The following is a 14,764-nucleotide window of genomic DNA, read 5'->3' on the forward strand; positions in this document are numbered from 1 at the left end:
ACTTACGGCTGCTTTGGATTCAGACCTGAGTTTGGAATTTCTTTCTTGAACCTTTGTGTCTCTTTGCCCCTGGTTTCTCTGTTAACGCCTATCCCGAAAGTGGAGAACAGCCGGAATGGGTTCCAGTAATTTATTTGTTTTTGTTGCTGTTACATAAACCCATTGTAATTGTGTGAGAGATGATATGAGTGGATGTGACATACAAGGGGCGCGCATGATGCATGTGATCGTGGGCTACTCTCTACACACACCTCCTGCAGGGGCTGGCTTGTCCCCGCTCTGTGGGAAACAGAGAGGTGATCTATTCTCATCGTTAGTTCAGGCAATGAAACTTTGCTGAATTGCTGCAAAATCTTGTTTCATCAGATCGTATTCGCCGGGCGCGCAATCTAACGACGAAATCCGCAAAGTGAGTCCAGTATACAGACAGCCTTGCTGAGAAATCGTCCACATCCAACTTCGCTCTCTCTCTCTCTCCCTCCCCCTCTCTCCCTCCCTCTCTCTCCCTCCCCCTCTCTCCCTCTCTCTCTCTCTCCCCCTCCCTCTCCCCCTCTCTCTCCCTCCCCCTCTCTCCCTCCCCCTCTCTCCCTCCCTCTCTCTCCCTCCCCCTCTCTCCCCCCCTCTCTCTCCCCCTCTCTCTCCCCCTCTCTCTCCCTCCCCCTCTCTCCCTCCCCCTCTCTCCCTCCCCCTCTCTCCCTCCCCCTCTCTCCCTCCCCCTCTCTCCCTCCCCCTCTCTCCCTCCCCCTCTCTCCCCCTCTCTCCCTCCCCCTCTCTCCCTCCCCCTCTCTCCCTCCCCCTCTCTCCCTCCCCCTCTCTCCCTCCCCCTCTCTCCCTCCCTCTCTCTCCCCCTCTCTCTCCCCCTCTCTCTCCCTCCCTCTCTCTCCCTCTCCCTCTCTCTCTCCCTCTCTCCCTCCCTCCCTCTCTCTCTCTCCCCCTCTCTCTCCCTCCCTCTCCCTCCCTCTCTCTCCCCTTCTCTCTCTCTCTCTCTCTCTCTCTCTCTCTCCCTCTCTCGCGCTAACGGTTGTTCCAGGCAGATTGGTTCAGGCCGAAACAGCTTTCATTGTCGGCATTTTCAGTGTGGAAGCAAAATTTCAGCCGATGTGACTAGATTCGCATCAACTGTTCTTTAGATGTAAATAACCGGCAGATCTGTGATATATTTCAATAGCTGATCTTTTTAGGACATTAGGGGGCCAAGATGACAACTGGATTGTGAGTTTGCCAATAAAATCTCGGCAAAAAAGTTATCAAATAACTAATCGCAGAGAGAGAAACACGCGGTTTCACGGGACTAGGGTTTAAGTAAATGGATATCGTTGTTTATCAATTTCAGGTGGTGATATATGCTTCAGCTAGCCTTATACAGCTGCGAATGTTAAGTCTAAAATCGCGATTCAATAGAATAATATGTTTCTCTCCATAAATTGTATAAAATCTGCGAGGACGAACAAGTAGTACAAGAGGATGAACAGACGAACAAATATGAACGGTACACTACACGCCCAATTCGCCACAGATTGCCAGGGCATCATGTTAAATTACACCCGGTCATCTGTTATCTGTCATCTTCTTCTTGCGTTTGAGGCAGCAGAAGTTATGAAGCTTCTGCTTCTGCTGTCTGTGTTTGTTGTCGTTCGCCTGACTGAGGTCAGTTGACGGGGCTCACCACGGGGAGGTCAACAACGTCAGCCCTTCACACATGCTAATTATTATTTAGGCACAAAAAGAAATGCAGCCGCTGGTTTATAAACAAAAAGACACGAATTGCTGGAGTAACTCGGCTGGTCAGGCAACATCTCTCTATCTGAAGAAGGGTCTCGACCCGAAACGTCACCCATTCCTTCTCTCCAGAGATGCCGCCTGTCCCGCTGAGTTACTCCAGCATTTTGTGTCTGTCTTCGGTGTCAGCCAGCATCTTGCAGTTCCTTCCTACACATCTCTGGAGGATATGGTGGAGGTCTCAGGTCGGGGTCCCGCTTCAGGGTTGCCTATTCATGTTCTCCAGAGGTGCTTCCTGAACCGCTGAGTTACTCCAGCACTCTGTGTCTAAATATTATTTAAATATGCCGGTATGCCTGCCGCAGTGTTTCCTTACTGATTTTTTGTTTGTTGCTGTTGTTGTATTTTGAATGCAGGGCAGAAAGATAACAGGAAGCAAGCGAACTAACCAAGGGACCAGGAACACTGGGCTGGAGCTAAACGACTAATAAGGTGAGAGATCGATATACATCTCAGTCAAACACCACGGAAACAGGCCCTTCGGCCCACCAAGCCGACCAATACCCATTCATACTCCATCAGTACTCTACTAATCCCAATTATTTTTTTCCCCACATTCTCCTCAACTCTCTCCAGTTCCATTGTGTCCAGTGAACAGAACTCATCCCTTTTGTGTTCATCCATCTAAAGGTACCAAGTCCTTCAGGAAATGGAAATAAAATGCCAGAGAGGGATCTCATAAAGTCAGTTCATCGGTGCTAGATGAAAGCATTTGTTAAGGTGGAAAAGGATAGTTGCTCAGAGAATAATTTATATTCCAGATTTTAACCAGATCAATTACCTCTGCACATACAAGTGCACTGTCTCTCAAATCCTTATGAAATATGCCTCAGACACATGGGGCTCAGTGATGTTCCACTTTCTGGTTTAACAATCACTGGAGCATAATGGAAGCTGGACCAATCTCATTATGACAGTTGTGTGGGAAGGAACTGCAGATGGTGGTACAAACCGAAGATAGACACAAAAAAGGTGGAGTAACTCAGCAGGTCAGACAGCATCTCTGGAGAAATGGAGTAGATGACATTTCAGGACGAGTCTGAAGAAGGGTCTCAACCCGAAACATTACCTATTCCTTGTCTCCAGAGATGCTGTCTGACCCACTGAGTTACTCCACCTTTTAGTGTGGAGTATCTTCATTATGTCAGTTGACTGGATATGTGATGGTCTTCCCATTCAGAAGGTTTGCTTGCTCACTTGTGATGCTTGAGCATAGAATCTAAACTGACAGCACAGTGCAGTATCAAGGTACATTCATTACGTGTCCTGGACTACAGTGATAATCCGAGTTCTTTACCTTCAGTCTGGATTTTAATACGTAATCTGAATGCTGGATGAGTATAACAGATTTTATTCCACAGTGGGGTTCTTCCCGTGAAAACCTCCAGATACAATACAAGTGTCTGAAGAAATCTCAACTAGGGAGAGAGAGCAGCTTTTCCAGAATTGATTACTTTTTATACAGAAAGGAAAAGGAGTGTTACATAGGAAATCAACAACCAATTACAATCTTAATACAATTCACATGGTTACAAAGAAAACAAAACTTAACTCATTAATACAAGTCACATGCTTCCAGGGAAATGCATCTTTTCTACTTCCACACATGCCCATATAAGGAGTTGTTATTGAGAAAGAAAAGTCACTCTTATCTCACTATTTGCGCCATTCTGCAGCTGCACGACTTTGCTTCCGATCACAACAACATCCGAGCAAATACTAGAAATAAAGCATCTATTCAAGAACAAAAGAAGCCTTTAGTGCCTGTCTGCCCTCAATCACTCTCAAGCTAATAAACACATTCTTTACCACTGATAAATTTACCATTCTGCTCCTGAAACATGCCTTCAGCACCGCAACAGAGGGGCTCTACCTGTGTACTAGATCAGACGGCAAGCTCTTCAACCTCACCTGCCTCTGAGCCAAGACAAAAGTACGTGAAGCTCTCATCAGAGACATGTTGTTCGCCGATGACGCAGCAGTTGTGCCCCACACCCAGCAGGAACTACAGTCATTAATGGACCGCTTCTATCGGGCTTGCAAGGACTTCGGACTGACCATCAGCCTGAAGAAGATGAACGTTCTGGGGCAGGATACAGAGGCACTGCCTGTCATCACCATCGACGACTACGAACTTGATGTTGTCCATCAGTTCACGTACCTCAGCTCCACCATCACCGACAACCTCTCCTTGGACACAGAGATTGACAAGAGGATCGGGAAGGCAGCTACAACTCTCGCTCGCCTCACAACTCGAGTGTGGACCAACCCAAAGCTGACAGTGAAGACAATGATCACAGTCTACATCGCCTGTGTCAACAGCACGCTGCTGTACGGCAGTGAGACATGGACTACATATGCCAGACTGGAGAGCAGACTCAACACCTTCCACCTTAGTAGCTTCCGCCGTATCCTGGGTATATCCTGGCAAGACAGTGTCCAATGCCGAGATTCTGTCTTGCGCTGGCCTTCCGTGTATGTTCACTCTACTCAGGCAGCGCAGGCCATATTCCAAAAGACATCCTCTATGGAGAGCTGACATCTGGGAGGAGAACCATCGGCCGCCCCTAGCTACGTTACAAGGAAGTCTGCAAGAAAGATTTGAAGGCGCTTGACATCGATGTGGAGTCCTGGGAGAACCTTGCAGCTGACCGTACGAGGTGGAGAGGTACCCTGAACCAACACCTCTAAACGGGGGAAGAGACACTGATGAACGCAGCGGCAGACAAGTGGGCACGCAGAAAGGAGCGCAGCAACTTCAACAGACCAGAGACCACACACAAATGTGACCTTTGCCACAGAGACTGTCACTCCCGAATTGGTCTCTTCAGCCACAAGCGACGCTGCTCTAGCTGAGGTGTGGAGCAAGCAGCCAACTAGGATGCATCACCCATGGTCAGCCATGACCGACGGGGGCCTTAGATTACCACTGACAACACAGCTTCTCCAAACCAGCATCCATTTCACTGCCTTCTACTTAAAATAGGCATTCATTTTCTATTAGCTAAAACAATTTATTTGTAACCATCTACAACAAAATATCAATATCACTAATCAACTACATAAGCTGATAGCATCCTTATACGCTATAGATCCTCATTCCCTCCTTTTATCATTCCATGACAACCATTAAAGCTTAAAACAATAAACCACATTAGACACCTTCAGAGTAAAACAATGCCTTCATATTCACTCATGTGGATAGAAAACAAACTCTAAGTACAACCAAACTTCTAAGTACAACCAAATCCAAACCTTGTTTATTTCTACAGAAAGGGAAATTACATCAATACTTAGACCGTCATTAACACTTCTAAACAACGATCACTGACACCAGAAAAACTACTCCCCGCTACAATATCTCTTACATGAACTGCTTCTTGCCTGCATCGCCTTAACCCTTTCAGTTCCAAAACTTCACACATGCACCATCCTCTTGGCATCGCCCTCCAAAGGCCACATATCCAACTACACCTATTCTGTTAAGTTGGTCATCCCCAAAACCACTTCATCGTCCCCTACATCGCTAGCCCCTAATCTAATAACTTTCCTAGTCGTTCAAACTTTTCCTTCACCCTATCAACATCCTCAGCCTCCTTATCACACAATTCAGTCTGTCTTACCACTAACATTCTTGAAGTGTCGATACTCTCTAACTCCATCTGCATTCTTCTCAATACACATTTCAGAATAGCCAACCCTACAAAAATACAAACAATTAAAATTCCCAGATGCAACGCTATATTAATCAACTTGTCCATCCAGCCTCTGAAACCCCAATCACCCCAACTATTCCACTCCTTCATGTTGTCCATTTGCTCCTTTATCTTTGTGATGAAACGAGTAATATTCTCTGTCTGATCTTTAACTCTCGGCATACATCTACCTCACTATAGCACAGACACCACCTTCCCAAGCCAACAAATAATCTAGGGCATATCTGTTCTGCATAGTAAAGAGCCGGAGTTCAGTAAGTCCCTGGGTAACCATGTCGAGGACCCCCGTGGTTGCATTACCCAAGATAGTAAGACCACAAATGAGGTAATTACGATTATTGGCAGCCAAATAACCTCCAGTGAAGCCTAGACTAAAGAGGCTCGCCCACCTGTATCTCACAGAGCTTTCATGTGTTCCTAGAGATGTGGGATCTTTCCACTTTGAACAAAATTCTTCCAAAACAGCTTTAGTCACCAACCTTTGACGAGACAATGCTCGGATACCAAGAGGAAGACCAAAGCTCCGCTACAAGGACACAATTAAAAGGGATATGATGAACTTCAATATCCACACCGACAACTGGGAAGCGGCTTCTGGGGACCGTGGCAGGTGGAGGAAGGACATCACGACAGCATGTGGTTCAAGGCCCTGGAGCACAGGCGCCAACGCTGCAATATGGTCAAAGACGGCAGCCACAGACACCCCAGAACAGCGACCAGAGACGGCCTCACCTGTGGAAACTGTGGAAGGATCTGCCTGTCACGGGTGAGCCTAGTCAGTCACACAAGGAAATGGAACCACAGATGAAAAATCCCCCTCTCCAAGCAGGACCACACCAAGCTGCACCATCATCTCCCGCAGATGGACGGATGCCAGAGAGATGCTGAGAATGTATTCTTGATCTTCCAATCTACCTCATTGTGGCTCTTGCAGTTTTGTTTTGTTTTTATACATTTTCCCCGTAAAAGTACACAATATTCTACACTGTTTATTTTCTGTTTTGCACTACCTGTTGTACTTATGTCTGGTATGATCTGCCTGTATAGTGTGCAAAACAAAGTTAGATGTGACAATAGCAAACCAATACCAATATCAATGGTGAACTGAGATGTGTTGGTGTTAATGGTCCAGATGCTGAGAGCAGATTCCACTGATATCTTGCATGGAAGGCAAGTAGGCCTCAGGTGGTTTGTTAGTGAGGGCTCACCCCTGGATCCCATAGGTCATGTTTCAGAGATCAAAAATCAATACTTCCATTAAAATGCGGAGCTTGAACCCATGTATTATTTACATTCAAATATTGAACTTTTAAAAAATGGTGAATTGTTGTAGTGAACTTATGTTATGCACATCAAGGCACACGTTACTTGTTTTTCCCACAAGTTATTTTAACCTTTCAGGATGAACAAGAACTAAAATAAAAACCGGGAAATGCTTGATATGTACTGCAGGTCAGACAATATTCTTAGCGAGGAAAATAGAGTTAATATTTCAGGTTGATGGAACTGGGAAAGGTAGAGAACAAGAATGATTTTAAGTTCTAGAGAAGCGGGAGTGGGCAGAGAAGAAAGGTCATCTATGTGATATGTGGAGAAAAAAGTCATAGTCATACTGCACCGAAACAAGCAGTATGTCTGAAGTCTAAAGAAGGGTCTCGACCCAAAACGTCACCCATTCCTTCTCTCCTGAGGTGCTGCCTGACCTGCTGAGTTACTCCAGCATTTTGTGAATAAATACCTTCGATTTGTACCAGCATCTGCACTTATTTTCTTACACTTCAACCCAGCTCATCATGTCGACCAAGCGACTCCAACTAAGCTATTGTCATTTGCCTGCATTTCTCTCATACCCCTCTAAACTTTCCTATTCATGTACCTGTCCAAGTGCCTTCTAAATGTTGTTATTGTATGTACCTCAACTACCTCCTCTGGCAGTTTATTCCATATACCCATAACTCTCTGAGTGAAAACGTTGTCCCTCAGATGCCTATTAAAATTTTCCCCTCACATCTTAAACTAATGTCCTTAGGTTCTTGATTCCCCAACCCTGGGAATGAGTGCATTTCCCGATCAATTCCCTTCATGATTTTATACACCTTAATAAGATCACCCCCTAGCCTCCTGCGATCCAAGGAATAAAGTCTTAGCTTGTCCAATCTCACCCTAGAGCTCAGTATCCTTGTAAAAATGGATAACAGATTAATGAATGAAAACAAGAAAAACCTGCAAATGCTGAAAATCGGAAATGAAAACAGCAAATCTTGGAAATGCTGTTCCGTTCTGCTGTAGTTTCTCCATCTATAACAAATGATATGAGTTTTCTCTCTCCGCCGATGCTGTCCAGTCATGTAATTCTGACCTTCATTTCACAGCTTTTGTGTGTCACTCTACTTGCTGCCTTCATGAATCTGTCCATCAGATAGCTTCAGCAGCAGCTTGTCATCACATCACCAGACCAGAGACACTGCCTTTGTCCCATGCACCCTACTGCCGCTCTTTCTGTACTTGAAACTAACTTGTTTTCCTTCTTTCCCAGCTCTGAAGGAAGATCTGATCTGTAACCTGAGACATTGATTCTGTATCTCTCCCCACAGATGCTCCCTGGCGTGTTGCGTGTTTGCACCATTTGCTGTTCTCCTGTCATGAATTGGTGGTAGACACAAAATGCTGGAGTAACACAATGGGTCAGGCAGCATCTCCACTCAGTCCGTCTTAACCTACTTGTTCTCCCAGTGGCTCAGCACTTCAACTCCCCCTCCCATTCCCAATCTGACCTTTCTGTTCTTGGCCTCCTCCATTGTCAGAGTGAGGCCCCGCGCAAATTGGAGGAACAGCACCTCATATTTTGCTTGGTTAGTTTACACCCCAGCGGTATGAACATTGACTTCTCTAACTTCAGATAGCCCCTGCTTTCCCTCTCTCTCCATCCCCTCCCCCTTCCCAGTTCGCCCACCAATCTTACTGTCTCTGACTACATTCTATCTTTGTTCCGCCCACTCCCTTGACATCAGTCTGAACAAGGGTCTCGACCCGAAACGTCACCCATTCCTTCACTCCCGAGATGCTATCTGACCCGCTGAGTTACTCCAGCATTTTGTGTGTACCTTCGATTTAAACCAGCACCTGCAGTTCTTTCCTACACATGAATTGGTGGTGATTGAGGGTAGGAGGTGAAGGCTTCTTACTTGCAAGGAGGTGTAAAAAGGAGAGAATAGGGGAGAGAGGATATGGATGCTGAAACTGTCACGGTGGAAGGTTGGTGGAAATCTGAAGCAAGAAAGAATGTCGAGGAGAGAATTTGCTGTATAACCTGTTGACCCAAGGAACTGCTGATGCGGGAATCCTGCCTAGAACACAAAGTGCTGGAACAACATCGGCTCAGGCAGCATCTCTGGAGGGCAGTCTGACGAAGAGTCCTGACCTGAAATGTTGCCTATTCGTGTTCTCCAGAGATGCTGCTTGACCGTCGGAGTTACTCCCACACTTCATGTTCCTCTGCACAACCGGCTGGGCTTCTGGACCTGTCATGTAGATTTAGCAAAGATGGGCCGAGTGGTCTCCCAATTGCCATAAATTTAGAGTCACGGAGTCATGCAGTGTGGAAACAGGCCTTTCGGCTCTGCTTGCCCACACCGGCCGACCTGTGTAAGGAAGGAACTGCAGATGCTGGTTTAAACTGAAGATAACATATCCCAGCTACACTGGTCCCACCTGCCCATATTTGGCTCATATCCCTCCAAACCTATCCTGTCCATGTACCTGTTTAAATGCTTCTTCAACATGGCAATAGCACCTACCTCAGCTACTTCCTCTGGCAGCTCGTACCATACACCCGCCACCCTTTCTGTGGAAGGTTACCCCTCAGATTCGTATTAAATCTTTCCCTCTTCACCCTAAACCTATGATCTCTGGTTCTAGATTCCCCCACTCTGGGCAAGAGACACTATGCGTCTATCCGATCTATTCCTCTCGTCATTTTATACACCTCTATTTATGTGGTTCTTTGTGGGAAGCATCAGACAATACCAGACCGAACTAATAAAGCTAGGTATTTATTCACAAAATGCTGGAGTAACTCAGCAGGTCAGGCAGCATCTTGGGAGAGAAGGAATGGGTGACGTTTCGGGTCGAGACCCTTCTTCAGACTGAAGAAGGGTCTCGACCCGAAACGTCGCCCATTCATTCTCTCCCGAGATGCTGCCTGACCTGCTGAGTTACTCCAGCATTTTGTGAATAAATACCTTCGATTTGTACCAGCATCTGCAGTTATTTTCTTGAACTAATAAAGTTAGTAGTTTACCAGCAATTTCATTCCACTGACATATTTTTGCTTTTGCAGGTTATTCGGAAAATGCAACTTGTGGCCTTGAGCTCGAATGAGTTTGGCTCAGATCCACTCTCCTTCCAGGCGAGTGCCAGGTCCTGCTCGTTGGGTGGGTCACAGGGGCGGCGGGACACCCGAGCCCAGCCGGGCAGCGCAGGTGAACGCCAGGAGTTGACCCAATGGATCTACTATCACAAACCCGTAACCGTGTTCGCCATCGGACTTCTCGCTTTACTGGCCGGGGTCATTCTCACCGTCCTGCACTTTATTGGAGTGCTGGACGTCCCGTCCGTCCTGGGGCCCGTGTGCCTCTCCATTGGGTTGATGTTCATGGTGACCGGCCTCGTGTGGATCCCGATCGTCAAGGAGAAGATCAGACGGAACGGATTGATCAGGAAACTGGACGCCAGGCGCACGTGATACATGTTTTGCCCGGTTTATCTGACACGCGTTTTTTTAAACATCCCGCATCCAAGTCGTTGCACTAGTTTCAAAGTCGTCTTGTTGAGTCTCATTGTCCGAAACTCGTTTTCACCCAGACCACAGCTGTTTCCTTTATCGTCGTTACTTTTTTTTGCATAGCTTTCATTCATTTGTTCTATATCCACATCGCCATCTGTATCTGGTCTGAAGAAGAGTCTCGACCCGAAACGCCACCTAGTCCTTCTATCAGGAGATGCTGTCTGACCCGCTGAGTTACTCCAGCTTCTTGTGTCTACCTATCTTCGCCCTGTCGCGTTCTGTCTAAGCTTTCTCTGTACAAACCTCACCTGGTAGGTTATTGTACCCAGAACTACTCTGGCAATGAGTGGGTCGTTCCCAATCTGTAATTGTCAGTGATCACCCAACAGCCTTTCTTCCCCGCTTCATGGGCCATTAATACCTGACGTGTCCCACCCTTCACACTGCGCCCTAAGCTGGGCATTTATGCAGTAACTGTTGGCAAAAGAAACTTCTAAAGGCCACAATCTCCCTCTCTCTCCCCAACTAAATTTAGTTTAATTTAGTTTAGACATACAGCGCGGAAACAGGCCCTTCGGCCCACCGGGTCCGCGTCGACCAGCGAACCCCGCACATTAACAACATCCTACACCCACTAGGGACAATTTACACTTTAAACAAGCCAATTAACTTACAAACCTGCACCTTTTGGGAGTGTGGGAGGAAACCGAAGATCTCGGAGAAAACCCACGCAGGTCACAGGGAGAACGTACAAACTCCGTACAGACAGCGCCCGTAGTCGGGATCGAACCGGGGTCTCTGGCGCTCTAAGCGCTGTAAGGCAGCAACTCTACCGTTGTACCACCATGCCGTCTCACCTCCCCCCCCCCCCCCCCCCCCACCTCCTGTTTCCCAGGAAGGTTTATCTACACTTTGCTCCGCTCCTTTATGTTGGAACGTTAACTCTGGTCATCTTTCTTCAGCCGCTGTCTGACCTGCTGGCTATTTGCTGGGTTTTCTGTTTTTATTACCATGTGGGTTTGGATCTATGAGGGTGGGTTGAGATGTTTAGCGAGTGTCACACATCACTGTCCAACTCACAATCCCGTGCTTGGTGCTCTGTCTTGATTGGAACTTGGAAGAAAGAAGCATCTTAAACACACGCCTCGTTACCTTTCACGGATCTGCGATTTCCTCCTGGCACCGTGGTACAGCGGTAGAGTTGCTGCCTTAAAGCGCCAGAGACCCCGGGTTCGTTCCGGACTATGGGTTCGGTCTGTGTGGAGTTTATACGTTCTCCCTGTGACCGCGTGGGTTTTCTCCGGATGCTCCAGTTTCCTTCCACGTTCCAAAGACGTGCTAATTAGGCTTCGGTAAAATTGTAAATGGTCCCAAGTTCTAACTAAAGTCCAAAGTCTCTAGCTCCACTGATGTTCAGGCTATTGCGGTGGTCGTGTTTGTTTTTACTAATGTAGCAGTCTCTCGTTCTTCACTGGACTTAATCTACAATGTAGAGAGAATAATGGTCAGGGTACGAGAACAGTTTAAAGTGGAGATTGAGTCATGGCATTTGGTCATACAGTACAGAAACATGCCCTTCGGCCCACCATGTCCATGCCAACCATCATGTGCTCATCTACACTAATACCCTTTCATCAACACTTATCCCGTAGCTTTCCACACCATAGCGATTCAAGTATTCCTCTAGATTCTTAAACGTTGTTATAATACCTGCCCTTTACGACCATTCAGACAAAACTGTTAAATCATAAGGCTGCAATATTTTGTGTGTGTTCTCCATCATTTTGCGGTATAAATGTTTTTCTCTTAATCTCATACACCATGCAGTGGAACTTAATTCACAATAGTACTTAATAAATATAATGTTTTTTAAAAATTAATTGATATAGCGAACGTTACATTCACAGCATGTTATCCAAAATAATTAATCCTGTTGCAATTAAAATATATTTTAAGAATTGCTATCGATACACTAGGGCTAACCCGAGATGTTTTTAGAAAATGCATCCGTTTGCAAGATAACAATCTTCGCTCAGTTCGCCTGGACCTACCCGATCTCCCGGTTGCCAAACACGTTAATTCTCCTTCCCATTCCCACACAGACCATTCTGCCCTCGGCCTCCTCCATTGTCAGAGTGAGAGTAATCGCAAATTGGAGGAGCAGCATCTCATATTTTGCTGGGGCAGCTTACAACCAAGTTGTATGAATATTGATTTCTCTAACTTCAAGTAACCTCTGCATTCACTCTCTCTCCATCCCTCCCCCACCCAGGTCAGGTTCCTGTTCTCACCCAACAAACAGTTAACAATGGCCAGGTTCCTTTATAATCGTTACTTTTTTTGCATATCATTCATTCATTGTTCTTTATTTCTCTACATCATCGTCTATATCTCTCGTTTCTCTTTCCTCTGACTAGTCTGAAGAAGGGTCTCGACCCGAAACGTCACCCATTCCTTCTCTCCAGAGATGCTGCCTGTCCCGCTGAGTTACTCCAGCATTTTGTGTCAACCTACATTTTAATCTATTCAAATATCTAATGTACAGTACACTCAATGGAAAGTGACCAGAAGTGTTTAACCTTGAAGAAACGACTCTTTTAGTATTGTGGACATGTAATCCTTTAATAAACATGAGAGTTGATATGATATAATATTTGCTCGCAAAAATATTTTCAATCCTCTTGGAGAACATTTATACAATCCCATAAATTCCTAAAGCTTAGTGCCAAAATCACTTTTACAAAAATGTTATCTGGTATATTGCTCGCCTACATACAGTGAGAGATGACACTTTACTGAAATAGACCATTATGGAAAACCATAACTTACATAACCTGAGTATAGAAGTCGGAAGGTCATGTTACAGTTGTATAAGACGTTGGTGAGGCCGCATTTAGAGTAATGTGTTCAGTCTGGGCATCATGTTATAGGAAAGATTTTGTCAAACTGGAAAGGGTACAGTTGTGCGGAACAAGCTGACAGAGGAGGTAGTGGAGACAGGAATGATCCCAACATTTAAGAAACAGTTAAACAGGAACATGGACAGGACAAGTTTGGAGGGATATGGACCAACACAGACAGGTGGGACTGGTGTAGCTGGAACATATTGGTTGGTGTACGCAAGTTGGGCCAAAGGGCCTGTTTCCACACTGTATCACTCTATGACTCTATGAGTCGATGACTACAAATAAGAAGTCAGGTATTGGACGTTTTACTATTTTCCGCACAAAACACTGAATGCCAATGCACTTCCAATACTTTTAAAAGTGTACACTTTGCTGGAGGTTGCAGTAGTTTGAATGCCTGAGGCCTGTAGTCGCAGGTGTGATGCTAAAAGGTTAGAATACCTGATTCTGGCGCTGTCAGGGCCTGTCCCACTTAGGCGATTTTTTGGCGACTGCCGGCGACTGTTAAAGTCGTAGCAGATCGCCGAAATTTTCTTTTACCCGCCGACAATGACCACGACAATGCCGTGCGATTTGCTTCCAATTTACTAATAGCTGTATTAAAAAAAAAAAAATTAAAAGTGGTTCAGTGGATTTTTGTGAAAAGTGTGCGGGCATTCTTTGAAAATGTAAGGGAGATGCATATCTGGTTTCTGTGTTGCGTATCTGGGTTTGGAGCCCACTTTAAATGTAATGGCTGTTGGCCAAAAACATCGAGAAATTCCCACGCTCACCTGTAAAACTGTCGCCTCCAATCTACCTGTCAAATGTCCTGACGGTAAATAAATTGGTTAAACACAAGCATTTTATGGTATTTTGAAATGACTTTACTTATTTGAATATTATGTGCTTTTAAATGCATCTAAGAGAACCTAGCAAACCTGGGGACAGCAGCGACAGCGCCCGCAATAAGCAACGATACCTGGCGACAAGCCAGCTGTCGCCGAGAAATTTCACACCGGATGATTTCTCAGCGACGCGTCGAGATCCACTACGATCCACTACGATCTTTGGAAGACTCCTCACGGTCATGCCCGCGACACCCCGGCGAACCGTCGGCGACAGCCTAGTCACCGGCAGTCGCCTTAAAATGGCCTAAGTCGGACAGGTCCTTAACTGAGCTCATCTACTAAGTAGATTATTTTCCACATCACACTTATAGTAATATTTAAACGAAATGGTAATATTTAAACAAAACGGTTGTTTTGAAGGGAATAGCATTTTTTCGTCGAAGATAGACAATAAATACTGGAGTAACTCAGCGGGACGGTCAGCATCTCTGGAGAGAAGGAATGGGTGACGTTTCGGGGCGAGACCCCTTTTCAGATTCCAGAGATGCTGCCTGCCCCGCTAGCTAGTTACTCCAGCATTTATTGTCTATCTTCGGTGTAAACCAGCATCTGTAGTTTCTTGCTCCACGCATGACACGATTAACAAAGTGCACTTTGAGGTGAGGGGAATCCTGACAGAAAATACAGGCATGAACCCTCAAAACTTCATAAAGGATTCTGTGGTTTGGGGGTGAACCTTTGAAAGCG

At 45.9% G+C, this 14,764-nt stretch overlaps 1 protein-coding gene across 4 annotated transcripts; it reads left to right on the forward strand.

Annotated features, from left to right (window-relative positions):
- The first annotated feature begins 218 nt into the window (after nt 1-218).
- On the forward strand, nt 219-14,022 carry LOC144604135 (phosphoinositide-interacting protein-like). Of its 4 annotated transcripts, none has more exons than XM_078418315.1 (3): nt 219-296; nt 2,136-2,211; nt 9,835-14,022. In XM_078418315.1, the coding sequence occupies exon 3, from the start codon at nt 9,847-9,849 to the stop codon at nt 10,237-10,239; it is 393 nt and encodes a 130-aa protein (XP_078274441.1). In that variant the 5' UTR covers nt 219-296; nt 2,136-2,211; nt 9,835-9,846; the 3' UTR covers nt 10,240-14,022. The 4 variants fall into 4 exon arrangements, with proteins under 4 accessions (XP_078274441.1, XP_078274438.1, XP_078274439.1 ...); XM_078418312.1 differs by having other exon boundaries at nt 266-409; XM_078418313.1 differs by lacking the exon at nt 219-296 and adding an exon at nt 955-1,212.
- Nucleotides 14,023-14,764: the final 742 nt, after the last annotated feature.

This window comes from Rhinoraja longicauda, chromosome 21 (genome assembly GCF_053455715.1).
Source record: "Rhinoraja longicauda isolate Sanriku21f chromosome 21, sRhiLon1.1, whole genome shotgun sequence".
In the NCBI taxonomy this organism is placed as follows: domain Eukaryota; kingdom Metazoa; phylum Chordata; class Chondrichthyes; order Rajiformes; family Arhynchobatidae; genus Rhinoraja; species Rhinoraja longicauda.